General features: G+C 45.0%; 1 protein-coding gene across 1 annotated transcript in view; it reads right to left on the bottom strand.

The window, feature by feature from the left end:
- Nucleotides 1-6692: 6692 nt before the first annotated feature.
- LOC137333834 (transcription initiation factor TFIID subunit 4-like) overlaps nucleotides 6693-24571 on the bottom strand; it is a 249460-nt gene continuing 231581 nt past the window's right edge. The window contains exon 16 of the mRNA XM_067998200.1: nucleotides 6693-11261. Coding sequence (XP_067854301.1) covers nucleotides 11100-11261 — 162 coding nt within the window. The 3' untranslated portion in view covers nucleotides 6693-11099. The remainder of the gene's footprint in view (nucleotides 11262-24571) is intronic.

Raw genomic sequence — 24571 nt, 5'->3', positions numbered from 1 at the left:
GTATCGAACTATAGAACGAGTTTATTAAAGATAAGATTAACAGAAGCAATAATAAAGCAAGTGAGAAGATTGGTTTGTTTGCAACACTTACAGAGCAAAACAATGAATTCCTCGAAGTCCTCGTGGTTCGGTCGTCCCACTTGTCGTGCGGATCAGGCGATGCTGAGACGTGTGCGAGGCTGAGCTCCCATCAAGCCTTTTTGTTGACGACCACCTGCAAAGTGAGATGTAGACTGGTGAACTAGGTTAAACACGCCGTATATATGAGGCAGGTTTTAGGCTGCAGATTTGACAATCAAAATAATCTTCTAATATAGCTGGGCAAATATCTCCCTTTCAGAATCTCAACGCTGACTATTCTCCCACAGCTGTGAAGCTGCTAAACAAGACCTCCTGTCGAGACAGACATCACTTTGAAAACCTCCCGTAATAGCAAATTAAATGGTGTGGAAATATGGGAATATCCGAGCCGAGATTTTCCCCATTAATTATTTTGATTATCAGGGTGGGCTGTCAGTCTTCTCTCACTCGTTAAGCAATAATGTTAAGGGATATCCGTTCCCCATAGCTGGCCCCAGTCTTGGGTGAACTCCCAAAAAGGAATTAAAGGCACCAGAGGAAAAAAGAAACCCAAAGTTACATTATTTACATAGATAGGAGCCATTGATGTTGGTGTCCTGGTCCAGATATGTGTATTCCATCTCGACAGGAAGGAAAAATTTGCAGGGCTATGGGGAAAGAGCAGGGGAATGGGACTAATTGGATAGCTCTTTCAGGCAGGATGGTCTCCCGCTGTGCTGTAAGATTCTAAGATTCTACAAGCTGCCCCTCGCAATCAATCAGTAACCAACTTAAAGCACTCACAATTGGCACAGCTACAAACCAACAAAAATACTGTGTGTATAAAACGTGAAACTTCTTGTGAGACTAAAACGGAGACACCTCTGATCTGTCACACTGACTCTCGCCTTTTGTCACCGAGTAGTGCTTGTTTCTCCATGGACAATCCTTTGCTCCAAAAAGGCTAATGGAATGTTGGCCTTTATCTCAAGGGGGCTGGAATACAAAGGGCGAGGAACACACGAACACACGAGATTGACGGGCAGGAAAAGACCAGCTGGTTCATCAAGCCTGCCCCACACCTCATGATGGCCCGAGTATCGTGACTAGACACTCCCTCCCTCCCTCCCCTCCTCCTCCTCCTCCCTCCCCCCACACCTCATGATCGCCCGAGTATCGTGACTAGACACTCCCTCCCTCCCTCCCCTCCTCCTCCTCCTCCCTCCCCCCACAGTCATGATGGCCCGAGTATCGTGACTAGACACTCCCTCCCAACCCTCCCCTCCTCCTCCTCCTCCCTCCCCCCACAGTCATGTAATCTCCTGGGAGAGGCAAAAAAAACACAGGGCCATACTCTGGAAGATTCCCCTCCCACCGCCTCAGGCGATCAAAACCAGTCGACAGAGATCACATAGACTAAGTATTATCTATAAAGTGATACTTCAGTTGTACAGAGCCTTAGTTCGTCCCCATTTGGAGAACTGCGTTCAGTGCTGGGCACCGCCCCTCAGGGAGGATATATGCAGCGCAGATTCACCAGAATGATACCAGGGCTTAAAGGGTTAACTTATGAGGACAGGTTACATAAACTTGGCTTGTATTCCCTTCAATTTAGAAGGTTGAGGGGTAATCTAATTTAAAATGGTAAAGGGATTTGTAGGGTAGATAGAGAGAAACTATTTCCTCTGGTGGGGGGAGTCCAGAACAAAGGTTCTCAATCTTAAAATTAGAGCCAGGCCGTTCAGGAAAGAAATCGAGGAGGCATTTTTCACACAAAGGGGAGTGGAAATCCAGAACTCCCTCCCCCAAAAGGCTGCGGATGCTGGGGGTCAATTGGAGCTTTCAAGACTGAGATCAATATATTTTTCTTAGGTGAGGGATTCAAGGAATATGGGGCAAAGGCGGGAAAATGGAGTCGAGGTACAGAACAGCCATGGTCTAATTGAATGGGGGAACTGGCTCGAGGGGCTGAATGGCCTCCTCCTGTTACTATATTTCACTATGCTGTGGTGGTACTCAATTACTGTCTTGTGCCTCCATTCTTGCCGTCATTACACACAGGGGGTTTCCTGTAATGGTTCCTTCTTCTTTCCCTGCAGGCAGGCACTCCCCTACCTCCTCCTCCCCCCCGCTTCACCGTTCCTCTTAATCTGTTAAGTGTAATCAGCTAATTTTCTCACTTACCTGTCCTGGTCTTGCAGGTATAGGCCTGCTCTGTGTCAGCACCAACTCCCACTCAGGGCAAAATGCCATGGATCAGTAGGTAGCACTCGTGCCTCTGAGTCATGAAGGTCGTGAGTTCACATCCCACTTCAGAGAGTTTGAGCACAAAATCTAATCTCACACTTCAGTGCCAGTACTGAGGGAGTGCTGCAGTGTCGGAGGCAGTCGTCTTTCAGATGAGACCGAGTTAAACCGAGGCCCCGTCTGCCCCTCTCAGATGGACGTAAAAGATCCTGTGGCACTATTCGAAGAGTAGGACAGTTATCCCCGGTGTCCTGCCCAATATTTATCGCTCAACTAACAGACCGCTAAAACAGATCTTATTTCTGCTTGTGGGATCTTGCTGTGCAAAAATTGGCTGCCACATTTCACTATGTCAACAGTACTTCAAAAGTACATCATTGGCTGCAAAGAGCTTTGGGACGTCCTGAGATGGTGAAAGGCGCTATATAAATGCAAGTTCTTTGTTATTTCCATTCTTTACCTTTTCTTAGTACAAACCCCCTCTGTCAGGTTCTCACTCACTGTCTCTCACAGCTCAAGGTACAGTAAATTATACTGACCTTACACGGGTCAACGGTGGGGCCAGTTCTGGAGTCCAGCCCTACAATTATGGTCAACCTACCTCCAAAAAGGATATAGATGCATCAGAGAGGGTCCAGAGACATATGAGCAGGATGATTCCAGGCCTTGGTTATGGAGACAAAACTGGTCTTCACTGGGGAAAACACTGAGGGGGAGACAATGATCCAGGTTATAGAGTCATAGAATGGTTACAGTACAGAAGGGCATTCGGCCCATTGTGCCCATGCTGGCTTGCTGCAAGAGCAATCCAGTTAGACCCACTCCCCCGCCCTATCCCCGTAGCCCTGCAAACTTTTTCCCTTCAAATACTTATCCAATTCCCTTTTGAAGGCCATGATTGAATCTGCTTCCACCACCCCCTCGGGCAGTGCATTCCAGATCCTAACCACTCACTGTGTAAAAAAGATTTTCCTCATGATGCCTTTGGTTCTTTTGCCAATCACCATAAATCTGTGTCCTCTAGTTCTTGACCCTTCCACCAATGGGAACAGTTTCTCTCTATCTACTCTGTCCAGACCCTTCAGAATTTTGGATACCTCTATCAAATCTCTTCTCAACCTTCTCTGCTCTAAGGAGAACAACTCCAGCTTCTCCAGTTTATCTACATAACTGAAGTCCCTCATCCCTGGAATCATTCTAGTAAATCTCTTCTGCACCCTCTCTAAGGCCTTCACATCCTTCCTAATGTGCGGTGCCCAGAATTGGACACAATACTCCAGTTGTGGCCGAACCAGTGTTTTATAAAGGTTCATCATAACCTCCTTACTTTTGTACTCTATGCCTCTATTTATAAAGCACAGGATCCCGTATGCTTTTTTAAACTGCTTTCTCAACCTGCCCTGCCACCTTCAACGACCTGTGCACGTATACCCCCAGATCTCTCTGTTCCTGCACCCCCTTTAGAATAGTGCCCTCTAGTTTATATTGCCTCCTCGTTCTTCCTACCAAAATGTATAACTTCGCATTTTTCTGTGTTAAATTTCATCTGCCATGTGTCCGCCCATGCCACCAGCCTGTTGATATACTCTTGAAGTCTATCACTATCCTCCTCACTGTTCATTACACTTCCAAGTTTTGTGTCATCTGCAAATTTTGAAATTGTGCCCTGTACACCCAAGTCCAAGTCATTTATATCAAGAAAAGCAGTGGTCCCAGCACCGACCCCTGGGGAACACCACTGTACACCTCCCTCCAGTCCGAGAAACAACCGTTCACCACTAGTCTCTGTTTCCTGTCACTTAGCCAATTCTGTATCCATGTTGCAACTGCCCCCTTTATTCCATGGGCCGTAATCTTGATGATAAGCCTACTTTACTACACTTTTGAAGGTCCACATACACATCATCAACTGCATTCCCTTCATCTACCCTCTCTGTTACCTCATCAAAAAACTCTTTATCAGGTTAGTTAAACATGATTTGCCTTTAACAAATCTGTGCTGGCTTTCGCTAATCAATCCACACTCATCCAAGTGACTGCTAATTCAGTCCTGAATTATTGTTTCTAAAAGTTTCCCTACCACTGTGGTTAAACTGACTGGCCCTTGGTTGCCAGGTTTATCCTTACACACTTTTTTGAACAAGGGTGTAATACTTGCAATTCTCCAGTCCTCTGGCACTACTCCGTATCTACGGATGTTCGGAAGATTATGGCCAGTACCTCCGCAATTTCCACCCATAATTCCCTCAGCAACTTAGGATGCATCCCATCCGGACCGGGTGACTTATCTACTTTAAGTACAGCTAGCCTTTCTAGTACCTCCTCTTTATCAATTTTTAGCCCATCCAGTATCTCAACTAATATATTCCTTTACTGAGACTTTGGCAGCATCTTCTTCCTTGGTAAAGACAGATTGAAAGTACTCATTTAGTACCTCAGCCGTCCCCTCTGCCTCCACGAGAAGATCTCCTTTACGGTCCCTAATCGGCCCCACCCCTCCTCTTACTACCCGATAACTGTTTACATGCCTGTAGAAGGCTTTTGGATTCCCTTTTATGTTGGCTGCCAGCCTATTCTCATACTCTCTCTTTGCCCCTCTTATTTCCTTTTTCACTTCCCCTCTGAACTTTCTATATTCTGCCTGGTTCTCACTTGTATTATCAACCTGACATCTGTCATACGCCCCTTTTTTCCGTTTCATCTTACTCTCTATCTCTTTTGTCATCCAGGGAGCTCTGGCTTTAGTTGCCCTACCTTTCCGCCTCGTGGGAATGTCCCTAGACTGTACCCGAACTATCTCCTCTTTAAAGGCCGCCCACTGTTCAATTACAGTTTTGCCTGCCAATCTTTGATTCCAATTCCAGTCCTCTGGCACCACCCCCGTATCTACGGATGTTTGGAAGATTATGGCCAGTACCTCCGCAATTTCCACCCTTACTTCCCTCAGCAACCTAGGATGCATCCCATCCGGACCGGGTGACTTATCTACTTTAAGTACAGCTAGCCTTTCTAGTACCTCTTCTTTATCAATTTTTAGCCCATCCAGTATTTCAACAATATCTTCCTTTACTGAGACTCTGGCAGCAACTTCTTCCTTGGTAAAGACAGATTGAAAGTACTCATTTAGTACCTCGGCCATACCCTCTGCCTCCATGAGTAGATCTCCTTTATGGTCCCTAATCGGCCCCACCCCTCCTTTTACTATCTGTTTACTATTTACATGGCTGTAGAAGACTTCTGGATTTCCTTTTATGTTAGTTGCCAGTCTATTCTCATACTCTCTCTTTGCCCCTCTTATTTCCTTTTTCATTCCCCCTCTGAACTTTTTATATTCAGCCTGGTTTTCAAAACAATGAAAGGCGTGGGATACAGTTGAAGTAAAGAAGTTTTTTTTAACTTGGACAATAAACAGAGAACTGGAAGACACAAGCTCAAAATACACAAGCAACGGTAAATACTTGAAGGGGAAAAATTTGCAGGGCTATGGGGAAAGGGCAGGGGAGTGGGACTAATTGGATAGCTCTTTCAAAGGGTCGGCACAGGCACGATGGGCTGAATGGCCTCCTTCTGCGTTGCATCATTCTATGATTCTAGAGGTTAGAAATAAAATGACTTTACCAACAGGAATAACTGTGGGCAGAGAAGGGAGTTGGTTCAAAGTCAATTGGATTGATGTGTGTTGGGAAGGTTGATTGAGGGTGAAAGCTATATTAAACTTCTTTACTCCAACTGTATCCCACGCCTTTCATTGTTTTGAAAACCAGGCTGAATATAAAAAGTTCAGAGGGGGAGTGAAAAAGGAAATAAGAGGGGCAAAGAGAGAGTATGAGAATATTCTGGCAACTAACATAAAAGGAAATCCAGAAGTCTTCTATAGCCATATAAATAGTAAACAGCTTGTTTTCTTTGTCTGTAGAGGAGGTATGGAAGGAAATCATAGAATGGTACAGCACAGGAGGCGGCCATTCGGCCCGTCGTGCATGTGCCGGCTCTTTGAAAGAGCCTTCCAATTAGTCCCATTCCGCTGCAGTTGCCCCTTAGTCCTGGAATCTCGTGTTCCTTAAAGTAGGGGCTCAACAGGTGCTGGAAACTTCACACTTGAACTGGATCCCGTTCACCTGACACCAATTTATGCAGAATTCCAGCGGGGATTGTTCTCGTGGGAACTCCCCCCATGCTGATTTTCTGCTCCGTAACCCAGAGGGTGCTGAGACTAATTGTAGCTCCCTTTACTGTTAGAATTCAACTCAGGCTAGATAGACATGTCGCTCATTTAAACACTGATAACTTTCCAAATCACTGGAGCTGGGGAGAGGGGGGGTTGGACTTGTTTTTTAGAACGTTCTTTCAATGTGCATAAGAGAAAAATGAGCCCACATGCAATGTTTAATAAACAGCTGTTTTATTTCTTTACAAAATAAGTACAAAGTTTGAGAGTATGTCTTTGCACACGGACTGCAGAGTGTAATCGTATATATACAGGGTCCGATACCAAAAATAACCAAATTCTAATAAACACAAAAGTCTTTGTAAACACTATGTACAAATTATTGTCTTTCTAAAACCAGCTCTTCTGTTTCCTACATGATTGTTGTGCTTGCTCATTCGAGTAACACCTTAAATAATATTTTGGCTAGACTGCAGATGAAGTGCAAATATACCTGCTCGTTCTTTAAGAACCGTAAAAAATTATTAAAACTATTCTTAAACTGACTGACAAATTGCTTTACTTGTGCTTTTTCTCTTCCTTCCCCTTCTCTCCCTTCCCTCCCCCCCCCCCTCGATACTTCACTATGTTAAAACCGTATTGCCTCAGAGTGCCAGACTGTACTTATATAACCAGGGGCGAACGGGGACCGGGTTTGAGATAAATCCAACCAGCCTGACTGAGGTTACCGTGGGCTCGAAGCAAAATTCAGGGGAGCGAAACACAGGGTAACATCATGGATTGGAAAACTAGTCCCCTCTCTCTCTGACTGCTGGTCTAAGTGTAGTGTATTCACAAAACAGTGCGGCTCCACGGAGCAGTGTCATGATTACATGCTGTTTGCAGTTGAAGTACAGGGTTTGTGTCGACAATATTTGGCAAAAAGTTCAACATTTTTCTCTCTATGCGAAAGCATTGGCTTGAATATTCACACTCACTCCATGCATCAGCTGTGAAAGGAGTGACACTGGAGAGAGGGGGAGTGGTGAATTAATACTGAGGAAAGGGGGAGTGGTGAATTAATACTGAGGAAAGGGGGGGTGGTGAATTAATACTGAGGAAAGGGGGAGTGGTGAATTAATACTGAGGAAAGGGGGAGTGGTGAATTAATACTGAGGAAAGGGGGAGTGGTGAATTAATACTGAGGAAAGGGGGAGTGGTGAATTAATACTGAGGAAAGGGGGAGTGGTGAATTAATACTGAGGAAAGGGGGAGTGGTGAATTAATACTGAGGAAAGGGGGAGTGGTGAATTAATACTGAGGAAAGGGGGAGTGGTGAATTAATACTGGAGAAAGGGGAGTGGTGAATTAATACTGAGGAAAGGGGGAGTGGTGAATTAATACTGAGGAAAGGGGGAGTGGTGAATTAATACTGAGGAAAGGGAGAGTGGTGAATTAATACTGAGGAAAGGGAGAGTGGTGAATTAATACTGAGGAAAGGGGGAGTGGTGAATTAATACTGAGGAAAGGGGGAGTGGTGAATTAATACTGAGGAAACGGGGAGTGGTGAATTAATACTGAGGAAAGGGGGAGTGGTGAATTAATACTGAGGAAAGGGGGAGTGGTGAATTAATACTGGAGAAAGGGGAGTGGTGAATTAATACTGAGGAAAGGGGGAGTGGTGAATTAATACTGAGGAAAGGGAGAGTGGTGAATTAATACTGAGGAAAGGGAGAGTGGTGAATTAATACTGAGGAAAGGGAGAGTGGTGAATTAATACTGAGGAAAGGGGGAGTGGTGAATTAATACTGGAGAAAGGGGGAGTGGTGAATTAATACTGAGGAAAAGGGGAGTGGTGAATTAATACTGGAGAAAGGGGGAGTGGTGAATTAATACTGAGGAAAAGGGGAGTGGTGAATTAATACTGGAGAAAGGGGGAGTGGTGAATTAATACTGAGGAAAGGGGGAGTGGTGAATTAATACTGGAGAAAGGGGGAGTGGTGAATTAATACTGGGCAAAGGGGGAGTGGTGAATTAATACTGGAGAAAGGGGGAGTGGTGAATTAATACTGGAGAAAGGGGGAATGGTGAATTAATACTGGGCAAAGGGGGAGTGGTGAATTAATACTGGAGAAAGGGGGAGTGGTGAATTAATACTGGGCAAAGGGGGAGTGGTGAATTAATACTGGAGAAAGGGGGAGTGATGAATTAATACTGAGGAAAGGGGGAGTGGTGAATTAATACTGGAGAAAGGGGGAGTGGTGAATTAATACTGGAGAAAGGGGGAGTGGTGAATTAATACTGGAGAAAGTGGGAGTGGTGAATTAATACTGGAGAAAGGGGGAGTGGTGAATTAATACTGGAGAAAGGGGGAGTGGTGAATTAATACTGGAGAAAGGGGGAATGGTGAATTAATACTGGGCAAAGGGGGAGTGGTGAATTAATACTGGAGAAAGGGGGAGTGGTGAATTAATACTGGGCAAAGGGGGAGTGGTGAATTAATACTGGAGAAAGGGGGAGTGATGAATTAATACTGAGGAAAGGGGGAGTGGTGAATTAATACTGGAGAAAGGGGGAGTGGTGAATTAATACTGGAGAAAGGGGGAGTGGTGAATTAATACTGGAGAAAGTGGGAGTGGTGAATTAATACTGGAGAAAGGGGGAGTGGTGAATTAATACTGGAGAAAGGGGGAGTGGTGAATTAATACTGGAGAAAGTGGGAGTGGTGAATTAATACTGGAGAAAGGGGGAGTGGTGAATTAATACTGGAGAAAGGGGGAGTGGTGAATTAATACTGGATGGAAATGATGAAACAATACTGGGGAAGGAAAGGTGAATTAATACTGGGAGGAGGAAATTAATTAATATTGGGGAGAGAAAGGTCAATTAATATTGTGGGCAGGGGGAATGGTTAATTAGTACGGGGATGGGCAATTATGAACTCATATTGGGGGGGGGGAAGAAGAACTATCACTGGGGGAGAGGGAAATGGCAAGCTAATACGGTTGGGGGGGGGGAGATGAAGAACTAAAATGGGGGGTTGAGGAACTAAGGTGGGGGAAGGGAGAGACTGGTATGAGGGGAGAGGGAATAATTCACCCTCCTTTTTTTTTGCCAATTTTCTTCTCGAAGACTTTGGGGCAGACTTTCCCCAGTTCTGAGGCCAGACAGAGGGACCCCCTCTGCCCCCCTCCCCCTCAATTTTCCTTTAATCACTGCGCTTTGATGAGCAGGCAGATCTGTCCCACAGACTTCTTGCTGGGGAGGGGGGTGGGGAGGAGGGAATGTTTCCCAAAGGTTCAGAGTGCCCTCTGGCACCTCATCCATGGGAAGCATCACAGCCAAACCGGATTCCGAACTCGTGCCATGCCCGTACACGCACTCTATCCAGGAGTCGCTGGGTAACCGTTGGCAGCCCCACCCTAGCGCAGGGACACTGAGGTTTTGCTGCGGTAACTTGAATGGCAATCCGGCAGAGAATTAGTTAACTCAGGGCAGACTGGGTCTTGGGTCTGGAACCTGGGACCTTCTGGTTGTGTATGGCTCAGGTATTCACTGCTTTAACCAGCTGTGCCATTGGGGGTGGCTGCTTCACTGCATTGTGAGTTAAGTTTCCACACGACAGTGACGCGTTTGAGGAGAGAGAGAGAGAGAGAGAGAGGGGCGACTTGCATGATAACGGAGCAGTGGATCACCAGAGCATCCCCACATTTGTAACAATCCCCCCCCGTTAAAATTTAGAGAAAAACTTTTTAAAATTAGTTTAAATGAAATGATCCCCCACACTGGTTGGATAAATGGAACACGCACCAGTGACACCGGGAATGCCCAGTTTAATCTAGCCATGAAGGAGATCATCGCTGGGCAACACCTCCTCACAGCTAAAATATCTCAGGCAATCTCTCCGGGTCCCTGCCGTGCAACCATCTTTTTTTTTAGTTTTATAAAGAAACTTTAAATAAAGTTATAAACTGCAGAAAAAAATATATTTCCCTTCAACGCATAGTTCTCAATACTGCTAAAGGCTTCCGAATACAAGAGCAGCTTTGCAGCTGTAACTCCTGGAGTAGGTTACAACATAATAATACCTTATGAAAAAAAAACCAAAGTATCGAAACAAGATCCAAGACGACGACAGACAGCTGTGTAATTCCAGCCTCCCTTTCCCCACCAGAAATAAACACAGAGGGGCAGGGAAAAAGAGACAAAATTAAAATCTGGAACTGCTACAAACATACGACAGGTCGGTGAGCAACTGGGAGAGGAAAAGGGCCGTTAACGTTTTGGTCAGAGACCCGTTCCCTTCTCCAATACCAACTCAGAAATGTTATCCTGCCTCGTGCTTCAGATGCGTTCCAGTATTTGATGCTTTCATTTTGGATTTACCAGCATTCACAGTTGTTCTTTTTTAATCTCTACCGGAAATCGACAAAAATGGGGTGGGGAGTTGCAGAGAATTTAAATACTGGACCTAGACAATCAGCTGGAGGTATCTAAAGGTTATCGGAAGATGAGGTCTGAGGCAACAGTAAACAAATTTGGATACGAAATGATTCATTTTAGGAAAAGGCACAAGGCGACAGTCACTTAATGCTGATCGCCTACGGATGTGGGTCAGAGGAGCAGGGCCCTCCATCCCCGCCCTCTATTTCAGCAGCGCCCGGTACAGTACTAGCGAGTGCCTGGTGTCCTGTTCCTGTTCCATGTAGAAGATGAAGTCCCTGAGGTTTACCCGAGTTACCCTCTGCCGTGTGTACTGGCGAGACGAGGCCAGCCCGGATCCTGCCTGAGCACTCGATGTGGGACCCTGTAAGGAGGAGAAACGTAGGTCACAGTGGGAATCAACTGCAAAAAATTATCGCTGCACAGAAAATTCTATTTATCCTTGATCACCCCCAAACCCCGCCCGCCCCCAACCTTTCCTGAAGACTGGGCTACGATTGCAAGGGTGCCAGAAAGCCTCTGGTGTGCGGCCCAAGTAACCACTAAGGATGTGTCAGCCTAGAGTGTCAGTGCGCTGATCGATCATGAAGGCATCACAGCCGAGCCCAATCCTGTACACACCCATCATCATATTCCGGCAGGGAATACTGGATAGCAAGAATCCTGCTTGATTTCCCCCCCCCCCACCCCAACTCCCCTGTTAGGAACGTGACTAGGAAAGATTCTATTATAGAATCCAATTTATGTTCAGGCCTTAGTTTTGTGATTAAAAGACAGTTTCTTTTCAGAATCTGTTGAAATATCGAGTTACATCGAAACTACAGCACAGAAACAGGCCATTCGGCCCAACTGGTCTGTGCCGGTGTTTATGCTCCACACGAGCCTCCTCCCTTCCTACTTCATCTCACCCTATCACCATATCCTTCTATTCCTTTCTCCCTCATGTATTTATATAGCTTCCCCTTAAATGCATCTACACTATTCGCCTCAACTACTCCTTGTGGGAGTGAGTTCCACATTCTCACCACTCTCTGGGTAAAGAAGTTTCTCCTGAATTCCCTATTGGATTTATTAGTGACTCTCTTATATTTATGACATTTGGTTTTGGACTCCCCACAAGAGTAGACATAGACAACATCTTTTCTACGTCTACCCTATCAAACCCTTTCATAATCTTAAAGACCTCTATCAGGTCACCCCTCAGCCTTCTCTTTTCCACAGATAAGAGCCCCAACCTGTTCAGCCTTTCCTGATAAAGATATCCTCTCAGTTGTGATATCATCCTTGTGAATCTTTTTTGCACCCCCTCCAGTGCCTCTATATCCTTTCTATAATATGGAGACCAGAACTGTGCACAATACTCTAAGTGTGGTCTAACCAAGGTTCTGTACAAGTTTAACATAGCTTCTCTGTTTTTCAATTCTGTCCCTCTAGAAATGAATCCCAGTGCTTGATTTGCCTTTTTTATGGCCTTATTAACCTGTGTCGCTACTTTTAGTGATTTGTGTATCTGTACCTCCAGATCCCTCTGCTCCTCTACCCCATTTAGACTTTTATTATCCAAGCAGTGTGTGGCCTCCTTATTCTTCCTACCAAAATGTACCACCTCACACTTATCTATATTGAAATTCATTTGCCAATTACACGCCCATTCTGCAAGTTTATTAACGTCCTCTTGCATTTTGTCCATTCTTCCTTTGTAATAACTATACACTCAATTGGATGTCGTCTGCAAATTTTGAAATTGTACTTCCGATTTCCGAATCCAAATCGTTTCTGTAAATTGTGGACAACAGTGGTCCCAACACCGATCCCTGTGGAACACCACTTCCCACCTTTTGCTAGTCGTTAACCCCTATTCTCTGTTTTCTGTTTTGTAGCCAACTTGCTATCCATTCTCCCTGACTGCACATGCTCTGACCTCAGCCATGCCGCTACAATGCGGTACCTTAACGAAGGCCTTTTGAAAATCCAAATATATTACATCTACTGCATTACCCTTGCCTACCCTTTCTGTTACATCTTCGAAGAATTCAGTATCTGTAGAATGTCACAAGATGGCTCAAATCACCACGGCCCCATTGCAAGGCTGTACCGAATGTCGTCACATAAGACAGCCTAGTGTAGTTCTAACCTTTGAATAGATACAGCTATCAGTTGTGATGATATGTTTACCATTTCTATACATACAAGGGCAGCTTTTGTTATGAGACCCGCCCTCTGGAATGGTGAGCTGCTGTGAGTTTGTGTAAACCAAGAGTGAAGGTCATGGTGAAGGTGATGAAATGGCCTTTCCGCTGAGAATAAAAGCGAGACCATTGTCATGGAAGTCAGGAGTTAATCACCCTGCGACTGAGCTCAGCAACCGTAACCCGAGGTCGCCAGCAGCCTTTGCTCCGTCGTGTGTGTTGTCTGAGAGTGCCATTCCCTCTAACAAAATCTATAAGCAAACACTCTGCGCCTGGAACTTCAATGCCTGGTACAGAGATATCTGCTCCAAGCTTGTCCCTCTCCAGCAGGATTAATCAATAGCCGCAGCTGAGTTCAAATCTCACCATGGCAAGTTGTGAAACTGAATTCTATAAATCTGGTAATTTACAATCATAGAAAAGTTACAGCACAGGAGGTCATTCGGCCCATCGAGTCCACGCTGGCTCTATGCAAGAGCAATCCAGCTAGTCCCACTCCCCCGCCCTATCCCTGTAGCCCTGCAAATTTTTTCTTTTCAAGTACTTATCCAGTTCCCTTTTGAAGGCCATGATTGAATCTGCTTCCACCACCCCCTCGGGCAGTGCATTCCAGATCCTAACCACTCGCTCTGTAAAAAAGTTTTTCCTCATGTCACCTTTGGTTCTTTTGCCAATCACCTTAAATCTATGTCCTCTGGTTCTTGACCCTTCCGCCAATGGGAACAGTTTCTCTCTATCTACTCTGTCTAGACCCTTCATGATTTTGAATACCTCTATCAAATCTCCTCGCAACCGACTATGTTCCAAGGAGAACAACCCCAGCTTCTCCAGTCTATCCATGCAACTGAAGTCCCTCATCCCTGGAATCATTCCAGTAAATTTCTGCACCCTCTCTAAGGCCTTCACATCTTTCCTAAAGTGCGGTGCCCAGAACTGGACACAATACTCCAGTTGTGGCCGAACCAGTGTTTTATAAAAGTTCATCATGACTTCCATACTTTTGTACTCTATTCCTCTATTTATAAAGCCCAGGATCCCGTATGCTTTTTTAACCACTTTCTCAACCTGCCCTGCCTCCTTCAACGATTTGTATACGTATACCCCCGGATCTCTCTGTTCCTGTACCCCTTTTAGAATTGTGCCCTCTAGTTTATATTGCCTCTCCTCGTTCTTCTTACTGAAATGTATCACTTCGCATTTTTCTGCGTTAAATTTCATCTGCCACATGTCCGCCCATTCCACCAGCCTGTCTATATCCTCTTGAAGTCTATCACTATCCTCCTCACTGTTTACTACACTTCCAAGTTTTGTGTCATCTGCAAATTTTGAAATTGTGACCTGTACTCCCAAGTCCAAGTCATTAATATATATCAAGAAAAGCAGTGGTCCCAGCACCAACCCCTGGGGAACACCACTGTACACCTCCCTCCAGTCCGAAAAACAACCGTTCACCACTACTCTCTGTTTCCTGTCCCTTAGCCAATTCTGTATCCATGTTGCTACTGCCCCCTTTATTCCATGGGCCGCAATCTTGATGATAAGCCTACCGTGCGGCACTTTATCAAATGCCTTTTGAAAGTCCATTTACACCACATCAACTGAATTGCCCTCATCAGCCTCTCTGTTACCTCATCAAAAAACTCTATCAGGTTAGTTAAACACGATTTGCCTTTAACAAATCCGTGCTGGCTTTCGCTAATCAATCCACACTCATCCAAGTGACTGTTAATTCTATCCCGGATTATCGATTCTAAAAGTTTCCCCACCCACTGAGGTTAAACTGACTGGCCTGTAGTTGCTGGTTTTATCCTTACACCCTGTTTTGAACAACGGTGTAACATTTGCAATTCTCCAGTCCTCTGGCACCACCCCTGTATCTAAGGATGTTTGGAAGATTATGACCAGTACCCCCGCAATTTCCACCCTTATTTCTCTCAGCAACCAAGGATGCATCCCATCCAGACCGGGTGACTTATCTACCTTAAGTACAATTAGCCTTGCAAGTACCTCTTTATCAATTTTTAGCCCATCCAGTATCTCAACTATATCTTCCTTTACTGTGGCTCTGGCAGCATCTTCTTCCTTGGTAAAGACAGATGCAAAGTACTCATTTAGTACCTCGGCCATGCCCTCTGCCTCCATGAGTAGATCTCCTTTATGGTCCCTAATCAGCCCCACCCCTCCTCTTACTACCCGTTTACTGTTTACATGCCTGTAGAAGACTTTTGGATTCCCTTTTATGTTGGCTGCCAGTCTATTCTCAAACTCTCTCTTTGCCCCTCTTATTTCCTTTTTCATTTCCCCCTGAACTTTCTATATTCTGCCTGGTTCTCACTTGTGTTATCAACCTGACATCTGTCATACGCCCCTTCTTTCTGCTTCATCTTACTCACTATCTCTTTTGTCATCCAGGGAGCTCTGGCTTTAGTTGCCCTACCTTTCTGCCTCGTGGGAATGTCCCTAGACTGTACCCAACCCATCTCCTCCTTAAAGGTCGCCCACTGTTCAATTACAGTTTTGCCTGCCGATCTTTGATTCCAATTTACCCGGGACAGATCTGTTCTCGTCCCATTGAAATTGGCCATCCTCCAATTGAGTATTTTTACTTTAGAGTGGTCTGTGTCCTCTTCCAATGCTATTCTAAACCTTATGATACTATGATCGCTGCTCCCTAAATGCTCCCCCACTGACACTTGCTCCACTTGGCCCACCTCATTCCCTAGAACCAAGTCCAGCAATGCCTCCTTCCCCGTTGGGCCGAAACGTACTGGTTAAGAAAGTTATCCTGGACACATTTCAAAAATTCCTTCCCCTCTTTGCCCCTTATATTATTGTTATCCCAGTCTATATTAGGATAGTTGAAGTCCCCCATTATCATTACTCTATGGCTTTTGCACCTCTCTGTAACTTCCCTGCAAATTTTCTCCTCTATCTCCTTCCCACTAGTTGGTGGCCTATACAATACACCCAGTAGTGTAATGGCACCTCTATTGTTTAACTCTAACCAAATAGATTCTGTCCTTGACCCCTCCAGGACATCCTCTCTCTCCAGTACTGCAATATTCTCCTTAATCAATATTGCCACCCCCCCACCTCCTTTCTTTCCTTCCCTATCTTCCCTGAACACCTTGTATCCAGGAATATTTAGTACCCAATCCTGCCCTTTTTTCAGCAGGGTCTCCGTTATCGCCACAACATCGTATTCCCATGTGGCTATTTGTGGATTGGCACCTGAAAAAGGACCAGGAAAGCAGCTGAATATTGAAAACCCAACTGGTCTGCAAACGCTCTTGAGGGAAGTTAACCTGGACCCCCTGCCTGGATTAGCCGTCACCCGACTCCAGTCCCACACGATGTGAGTGACTCTTAATCCTCTCAGAAGTGGGCAAGACTCTCGGTCTTAAAACACTAGGAAGGTGTCAGTCTTGTTTCAGGGGTAGCACTCTCACCTTTGAGTCAGAAGGACATTGGTTGAGACCCCCCTCCAGAGACTTGAGCACATAATTCGGGATGAAACTGCAGTGCAGTACTGAGGCAGTGTTGTCGGAGGAGTTGCCGTCTTTTGGATGAGAGGTTACACCGAGGCCCAATCTGCCCTCTCTGGTGGACATAAAAGATCCCATGGCACAAATCGAAGAAGAGCAGGGGAGTTCTCTCCGGTGTCCTGGGCCAATATTTAATCCTCAATCAGCATCACTAAAACAGATTATCTGGTCATTTATCTCATTGCGGTTTGTGGGACCTTGCTGTGCGCAAATTGGCTGCAGTGTTTCCTACATTACAACAGTGACTACACTTCAAAAGTACTTCACTGGCTGTGAAGTGCTTTGGGACATCCTGAGGTCATGAAAGATGCTATAGAAATGCACCGCAAGGATTTCAGTCACCTCCTTCTCAGGACAACGATTTGGGATTTTCAAATGTTTTTGTTTTAAGGGTTTGTTTTAAAGCAAAGTGCATTCACGGAAGTTTAAAAAGCACAGATACAAAAGGTGGTTAAAATGCTAATGAGCAAGTCATAGAAGTCATTTCCTCAAATACTGAAAACAGCAATTTGTTAGCCTGTCCATTTAATCGATAAACACCTCACACCCATTGTGCTGCAGGGGTTCCCTGGACCAGATGCTTAGCAGGCGTTGCCACTATAACCTGGTGTTGTAAGATTCCTTACTGATTGTGAACAAAGGGAGATTAAAAAAAATAGGCACACACACAGTCAGTTTTATTTTTGAAGAGAAAGCCGTAAGAGCAAGCTTTCACCAGACTCAGAAGGTCAAGATACACGATAGTAGTTCGAAGTTATTTTGCTGAAGTGAAGTAAGGGGACCCACTAATGTGGGGGAGTAGAGCAACTTCATTCTTTTGTATTGTTATGCAAAGAAAAATTATTGAATGCAGGGAGTCTGAGCCATAATTGCTATTCTCTGTGTCCACTCGCTTTCTGTGAAATGAAGCATCTCAACGGGTTGTAGCTGGCCTCATCGTACCAAGTGTCTTCGAAAAGATTGAAGCACATGCGAGTGCACACGTGAAAGACACAAGACCCATATCACGTCAAGAGGGACGCACTGTTATATTCCTGGTGGTTATGTTATCGTGTGGATACTGGGTAGCAGGGGGCATCTTCTTACAAGAGGGGCCAGCACCACCGTACCCGAGAATATCCCAGGCAAAAAAACAAACCAAAACTTGTAATAGGCAATAAATGCCAACGTCAACCAAATTAAAGAAGTGTTTGAGCATTAGGAGGGGAAGTGAGGAGTGACATTTAAAACAATCCAAACCAGAAAATGCTAGAAATACACAGCAAGTCTGTCAGCAGCAGGAAAGATGTTTTTTGGGTGCAACAACTGGACATCATGAGGTAATCAGCCCTTTAACAGGACTCAACAACCGGGGGATGAAGGGGATCAAAGAATATATACCTAGATTGCTTTTGTTTACTTTTAAATAAATCCCAGGTCATCTGTATGCTCCTGCTTTTACTGCAGTCTGAATCACACAACAAAAAAAACCCACCTTTAATAAAGTAACTGCACCTTAAGGAACCCAAAGAAAGGCCAACATTGTCTGTAGCCATAGTAACAAATTAGTGAGCAGCGCACAGCAAGAATAAAACACAACAAAATAGCCCTCAGGTAACCACACTCCAGGCTCTCTCGCCTCATCTCAATTCCCATTTCTCTCCCTGCTTAGATTTTCTTTTCTCCAGATACATGTGTGTGATTATATATATTATAGATACGTTATATGTGTGTATATATAGATATATAAAATATAGATAGATACGTATATGCGTGTGTATATATTTTTCAGCTAGATGTTAGGGTATAGGTTCTATTTTGCCATCAGGGCTGCTTATATTATACAAAGCCTGCCTTCTTTGTAGGCTGTTTGCCTCCAGGCTTCCTCCTCCAGCCAAGAGGGTGGAATACCTTGGCACTGGCCTTGACTGCAGCTGGCGTTCTGACATCCTGTGATCAGGCGCCAAGAAGCGATCAGGCAGGGCGTGTCAAATGACGGTGGTTCTTTCAAAACAATTTTGTTTTGCCCAGGGCGGAACCGCCTTGCTTCTACCCGGGGCTCTCGGCCACCAACTATGTGGGGTGAGGCGCTGCTGTGTGAACATCATCAGGGGCGGGAGGGGGGTAAAGGAGCTACAGTGCAGGTCCCTGTCCACCATCACTCACACACGTGGGATCCCTGGGATTTCTCTGCAGCACAAGAAACAAGGGCGGGGAAGGAGAGGGAAAAAAATCACGAGGATGAATGACCCGAGAAACAACCAACTGTGTATAATATCAGCACAAGGGACCCAGTGTATATTATACGGAATAGCAGCCCCTGTGTATATTAAACGGAGCAGCATCTGTGTATATTATACAGAATAGCAGCCCCTGTGTATGTTATAGAGGTGATGTGGAGATGCCGGTGATGGACTGGGGTTGACAATTGTAAACAATTTTACAACACCAAGTTATAGTCCAGCAATTTTATTTTAAATTCACAAGCTTTCGGAGGCTACCTCCTTCCTCAGGTGAACGATGTGGAAAAATGTTTCCACATCGTTCACCTGAGGAAGGAGGTAGCCTCCGAAAGCTTGTGAATTTAAAATAAAATTGCTGGACTATAACTTGGTGTTGTAAAATTGTTTACATATGTTATAGAGAATAACAGCCCGTGTATATTATAGGGAATAGCAGTCCTTGTGTGTATTATAGAGAATTACAATCCTTGTGTATATTGTAAGGAATAGCAGTCCTTGTGTATATTGTAAGGAATAGTAGCCCTTGTGTATATTATAGGGAATAGCAACCACTGTGTGCATTATAGAGAATTACAGTTGTTGTGTATATTATAAGGAGGAACAGTCCCTGTGTATATTGTAGGGAATGGCAGCCCTTGTATATATTATAGAGAATAATAGCCCTTGTGCATATTACCAAATTATAGCAAGGCCTTCCCTCCCTATTAGTTGTGTACTGACTGGGTGGGATGAGCAGAAATTGAGCTCAGCACCGTTCAGTAAGGTATTAACCCTTTTGGGGGAAAACCAAATAAGACAACGCAGACAAAAACACAACAGCAGCAAGCAGACAGCCTTCAGGCAGTGATCCGAAATCTGAAACAAGATATCTGACTTATTTTGTGTTTTTTTATTAACCCAAAGCCTCGAGCTCAGGTACACGTCTCAACTGTCCCACACCCTGGGAAAGAAGGAGCCACGAATCACACCCAGCACAGCGCACGCTCCTGCCTGACGAGTTACACAAGACTGGGATCACATCCCAAGGGAGAACTCTCACAGTAATCTGCACCAAGCCAGGAAAGCACGGACATGGAAGAGAGTCAGAGGTCAGGTCTGCTTACGTTTGTACGTACTCCGCGTGGAACTGAGCCAGTCAGACCAATAAGGTCTCAGGCTGCATTCCTGGTTAAACTCTAAATTGTCACCCAGTGCAGCACTGAGGGAGTGCTGCATTGTTGAAGGTGCCGTCCCTCAGATGAGACGTTAAATGGAAGCCCTGCCTGCTCGTGTCAGTGATTCAGGTGGATACTGAAGACTTCATGACACTGGTTGGAGGAGCAGAGAGTTCTCAGGTATCTCGATCAACAGTCCCCTCTCAAGCAACAGCATCAAAATCGGATTAACTGCCCATTCATCTCATTGCTGTCCGTGGGATATTGCTTTGTGCACAAAATGGTGGAATTGAGGACTGATTGAAGATTGAGGGATGCCCTGATTGAGGTGTTTAAAATGTTAAAAGGACGCGATAGGGTAGAAACAGAGAAACTATTTCCTCTGATCGGGGAAATCAAGAACAAGGGGACATAATTTTACAATTAGAGCTAGGCCATTTAGGGGAGAAATCAGGAAGCAATTTTTCACACAAAGGATAGTGGAAATCTGGAACTCTCCCCCCCCCCCCAAAAAAAGGATGCGGATGCTGGGGGGGGTCAAGTGAAACATTCAAGGCTGAGATCAATAGATTTTTGTTGGGTAAGGGTATCAAGGGATGGAGTAAAGGCAGGAAAATGGAGTTGAAGTGCAGATCAGCCATGATCTTATTGAATGGTGGCACAGACTCGAGGGGCTGAATGGCCTCTTCCTGTTCCTAATAGACCCTCAGGGAAGGGAGTTGATTTGGGGTAAATTGGCACCTTTAGAAGGGGCTGGATCAATGTTTGTTGAGAAGCGGGATCAAGTGTTAGAGATTTTAATAGAAATATGAATGTTTTTCAGGGGGGGCTGTGAATCCACGGATTGGGGGAGTCTATGATAGACTAATCAAACACGGACTCTGAGTGGTATGAGCTGAATACCCTTTTCTCACTGCAGACTTCATGTTTAAATGACTGCAGCATTTTCCTACACAAACCTTCACTTCAAAATCATCAATTGTATGTAAAGTGCTTTCAGACGTTTTTGAGAGACGCGATAAGGTACTAGAATCATATAATGGTTACAGGCCACCACCATTCGGCCCATCGAGCCTGTGCCGGCTCTTTGTAAGAGCAATCCAGTTAGTCCCACTCCCCCACTCTTTCCCCGTAGACCTGCAAATTTTTTCCCTTCAAGTATTTATCCAATTCCTTTTTGAAAGCCAAGATTGAATCTGCTTCCACCATCCTTTCAGGCAGCGCATTCCAGATCATAACCACTCACTGCGTAAAAAAGCTTTTCCTCATGTCATCTTTGGTACTTTTGCCAATCACCTTAAATCTCTGTCCTCTGGTTCTTGAACCTTCCACCAATGGGAACAGTTTCTCTTTATTTACTTTATCTAAATGATTTTGAACACTTCTATCAAATCTCCTCTCAACCTTCTCTGCTCTAAGGAGAACAACCCCAGCTTCTCCAGTCTATCCACGTAACTGAAGTCCCTCATCCCTTGAACCATTCTAGTAAATCTCTTCTGCACCCTCTCTAAGGCCTTCACATCTTTCCTAAAGTACGGTGCCCAGAAATGGACACAATACTCCAGCTGTGGTCCGAACCAGTGTATTATAAAGTTTCAACCTAACTTCCTTGCTTTTGTACTCTATGCCTCTATTTATAAAGCCCAGGATCCCATATGCTTTTTTAACTGCTTTCTCAACCTGTCCTGCCACCTTCAAAAATGTGTGCACATATACCCCCAGATCTCTGTTCCTGTACCCCTTTTAGAATTGTACCATTTAGTTTATATTGCCTCTCCTCATTCTTCCTGCCAAAATGTATCACTTTGCACTTCTCTTTTGTATAAATAAGTCTTTTTTCTGATCTGTTTTATAGTATCAGTGCAATTGAGAATACATTTCACCAGTGAGAGGCCCAATATCAAAAATGAGCCCCTTCTGCCATGGTGGTAAATGTTAAGATCTCCACAAAGTTGTAGCTGAAGTGCTACAAAAATCCACCAAACCCTAAGGTCACTGCTGTAATGGACAGGCTAAGATTGGGGCATTTTCAGCCCTGCAATCCTCCCCTGATGTCCACATACATGCACAATCCAGCAGAAATCACTGTTTACCCCCACCTTAGATGCTAAGGCTAACTCCCTTCCTAACAGCACTGTGGGAGAACCGTCACCACACGGACTGCAGCGGTTCAAGAAGGCGGCTCACCACCACCTTCTCAAGGGCAATTAGGGATGGGCAATAAATGCCGGCCTCGCCAGCGACGCCCACATCCCATGAACGAATTTAAAAAAATAACTGTTGCCTGGCTGAAAGGGAACTCAATGGGCAGCAGGAATTGAACATAGCACATTCTGGTCTGTGAGACTTATCATTACCTCAGGTCGGTGCAGAATTAGCTGATCTTGGAAGGGATGACAGTAGGAGCACTACAATTGGGCTTGGTACCCCTGAATGAGGGAGGCAAAAATTAGCCAGAGTTCCTGTACCTATTGCTGGTGTGTGTGTGTGTGTGTGTGTGTGTATAGCACCTGTGTGTGCGTGTGGTTTGTGCATGCGCTAGTGGTTTGTGTGCATACAGTCTCATATGAGGACAGTATTGGGCTGAGCTGTGATATCCCGGATAGTCCAATAGTTTGTCGACACTCCCTATCTAGGCTCGCATATTAAAAAGGGCTACTTGAGGGAGGCACTGAGGGGCCCATGGACCCATTCTGCAGCGATGGCCAGCTTCTTCAGGAGAGGAGAAAAAGCAGCATATTCGATGTCTGTTACTGATGAACTGAGGACGTCCAACAGCAGCTCGACCCAGCACATCAGGGAAGCAATTCCCTAATTGAACAGAGCTCTGCCTCAGGACAAGAAGCACAAGCCAGTTAAATTAAGCACGGTCCCGACACAGGAAAATCAGTCACGTTCTCGTCCCAAAGCACTTCCCTCAGATGTCCGGACTTGGTGGGGGGGGCAGGGAACAGAGGTCAAATGGCTACCATCATGCTGACTCACTGTGAACTTCAGGCCATCTCAATCTGTCTACGTGCAAGTTTTGGACGTCTAAGGATTGACACAGAGGGCGTGTATTCCTGACATTTAAATGGGGGCAAGTTCATTCTCAATCTCACTACAGCTGAAGGCTTGAAATCAAGAATATCCTCTCCATCCTTCTCACACCAATGCTGATATTCTTCATCCCATACGTTGTGGTCTCAGCGTTGCCCGACGGGCAAAATTCCCAAACTCTTGATACAAACCCGACAAGCTCCAGCTATTCCTTTTTTCACTGAACTCTGACTAGCCCTGCTACACACTACTGGGTGATGGGGAGGTCACCACGGGTTCATTCCCCCCCCCCCCCACCCACTCTGTGATATCTTTCCTTTGACTGTCTGACATAGGGCTCGTGGTGCTAGGAATTACAGATGTGTTGCTGGATCTCTCCTGCACTAAGACCAACTGCTGATCTTCCCTCATATACAGTAGGACATCTCAAAACTTTACAGGAGAAGGAAGAGATAGGCAGCGAGCAGGCAGGAAAGAGGGAAAACAGGAAAATTGTGGGGGGAGGGGGGGTGGAACGCAGACAAATCAAAGGGTTTTTAAAAAACTTTTGAAAACAGGGTGGGATGGCGAGACGGAGGGATTTAGAGCAACAGTTCCAGAGGACAAGGGCATAATAGTTTCATAGTATGTTACAGTACAGGAGGAGGTCATTCGGCCCATCGTGCCTGTGCTGGCTTTTTGAAAGAGCTATCCATTTAGTCCCAATTGCCCTTTAAATGATTTTCCTTCAAGTATTTATCCAATTCCCTTTTGAAAGTTATTATTGAATCTGCTTCCACCGCCCTTTCAGGCAGCGCATTCCAGATCAGAACAACTCACTGCACTAAAAAAAAATTTCCTCATCTCCCCTCTGGTTCTTTTGCCGATCACCTTAAATCTGTGTCCTCTGGTTACCGACCCTCCTGCCACTGGAAATAGTTTTTCCTTATTTACTCTATCAAAGCTGTTCATGATTTTGAACACCTCTATCAAATCTCCTCTTAACTTTCTCTGCTCTAAGGAGAACAATCCCAGCTTCTCCAGTCTCTCCACATAACTGAAGTCCCTCATCCCTGGTACCATTCTAGTAAATCTCCTCTGCACCCTCTCTAAGGCCTTGACATCCTTCCTAAAGTGTGGTGCCCAGAATTGAACACAATACACCAGCTGAGACCTAGCATAAGGTTTAGCATAACTTCCTTGCTTTTGTACTCTATGCCTCTATTAATAAATGTAAACAATTTTACAACACCAAGTTATAGTCCAACAAATTTATTTTTAATTCCACAAGCTTTCGGAGGCTTCCTCCTTCGTCAGGTGACACTTTCGAATCCTTCGCATTTTAAAATTAAGCCATTTAATAAAGCCAAGGATCCCATATGCTTTTTTAACAGCCTTCTCAACTTGTCCTGCCACCTTCAAAAATTTATGTACATACACCCCCAGGTCTCTGTGTTCCTGTATACCCTTTAAAATTGTACCATTCAGTTTATATTGCCTCTCCTCATTTTTCTTACCAAAATGTATCACTTCACACTTCTCTGCA

Source organism: Heptranchias perlo, chromosome 16 (assembly GCF_035084215.1).
Source record: "Heptranchias perlo isolate sHepPer1 chromosome 16, sHepPer1.hap1, whole genome shotgun sequence".
NCBI lineage: Eukaryota > Metazoa > Chordata > Chondrichthyes > Hexanchiformes > Hexanchidae > Heptranchias > Heptranchias perlo.
Note: the sequence above shows the minus strand (reverse complement) of the source record. Positions and strands in the feature narration are given on the sequence as shown.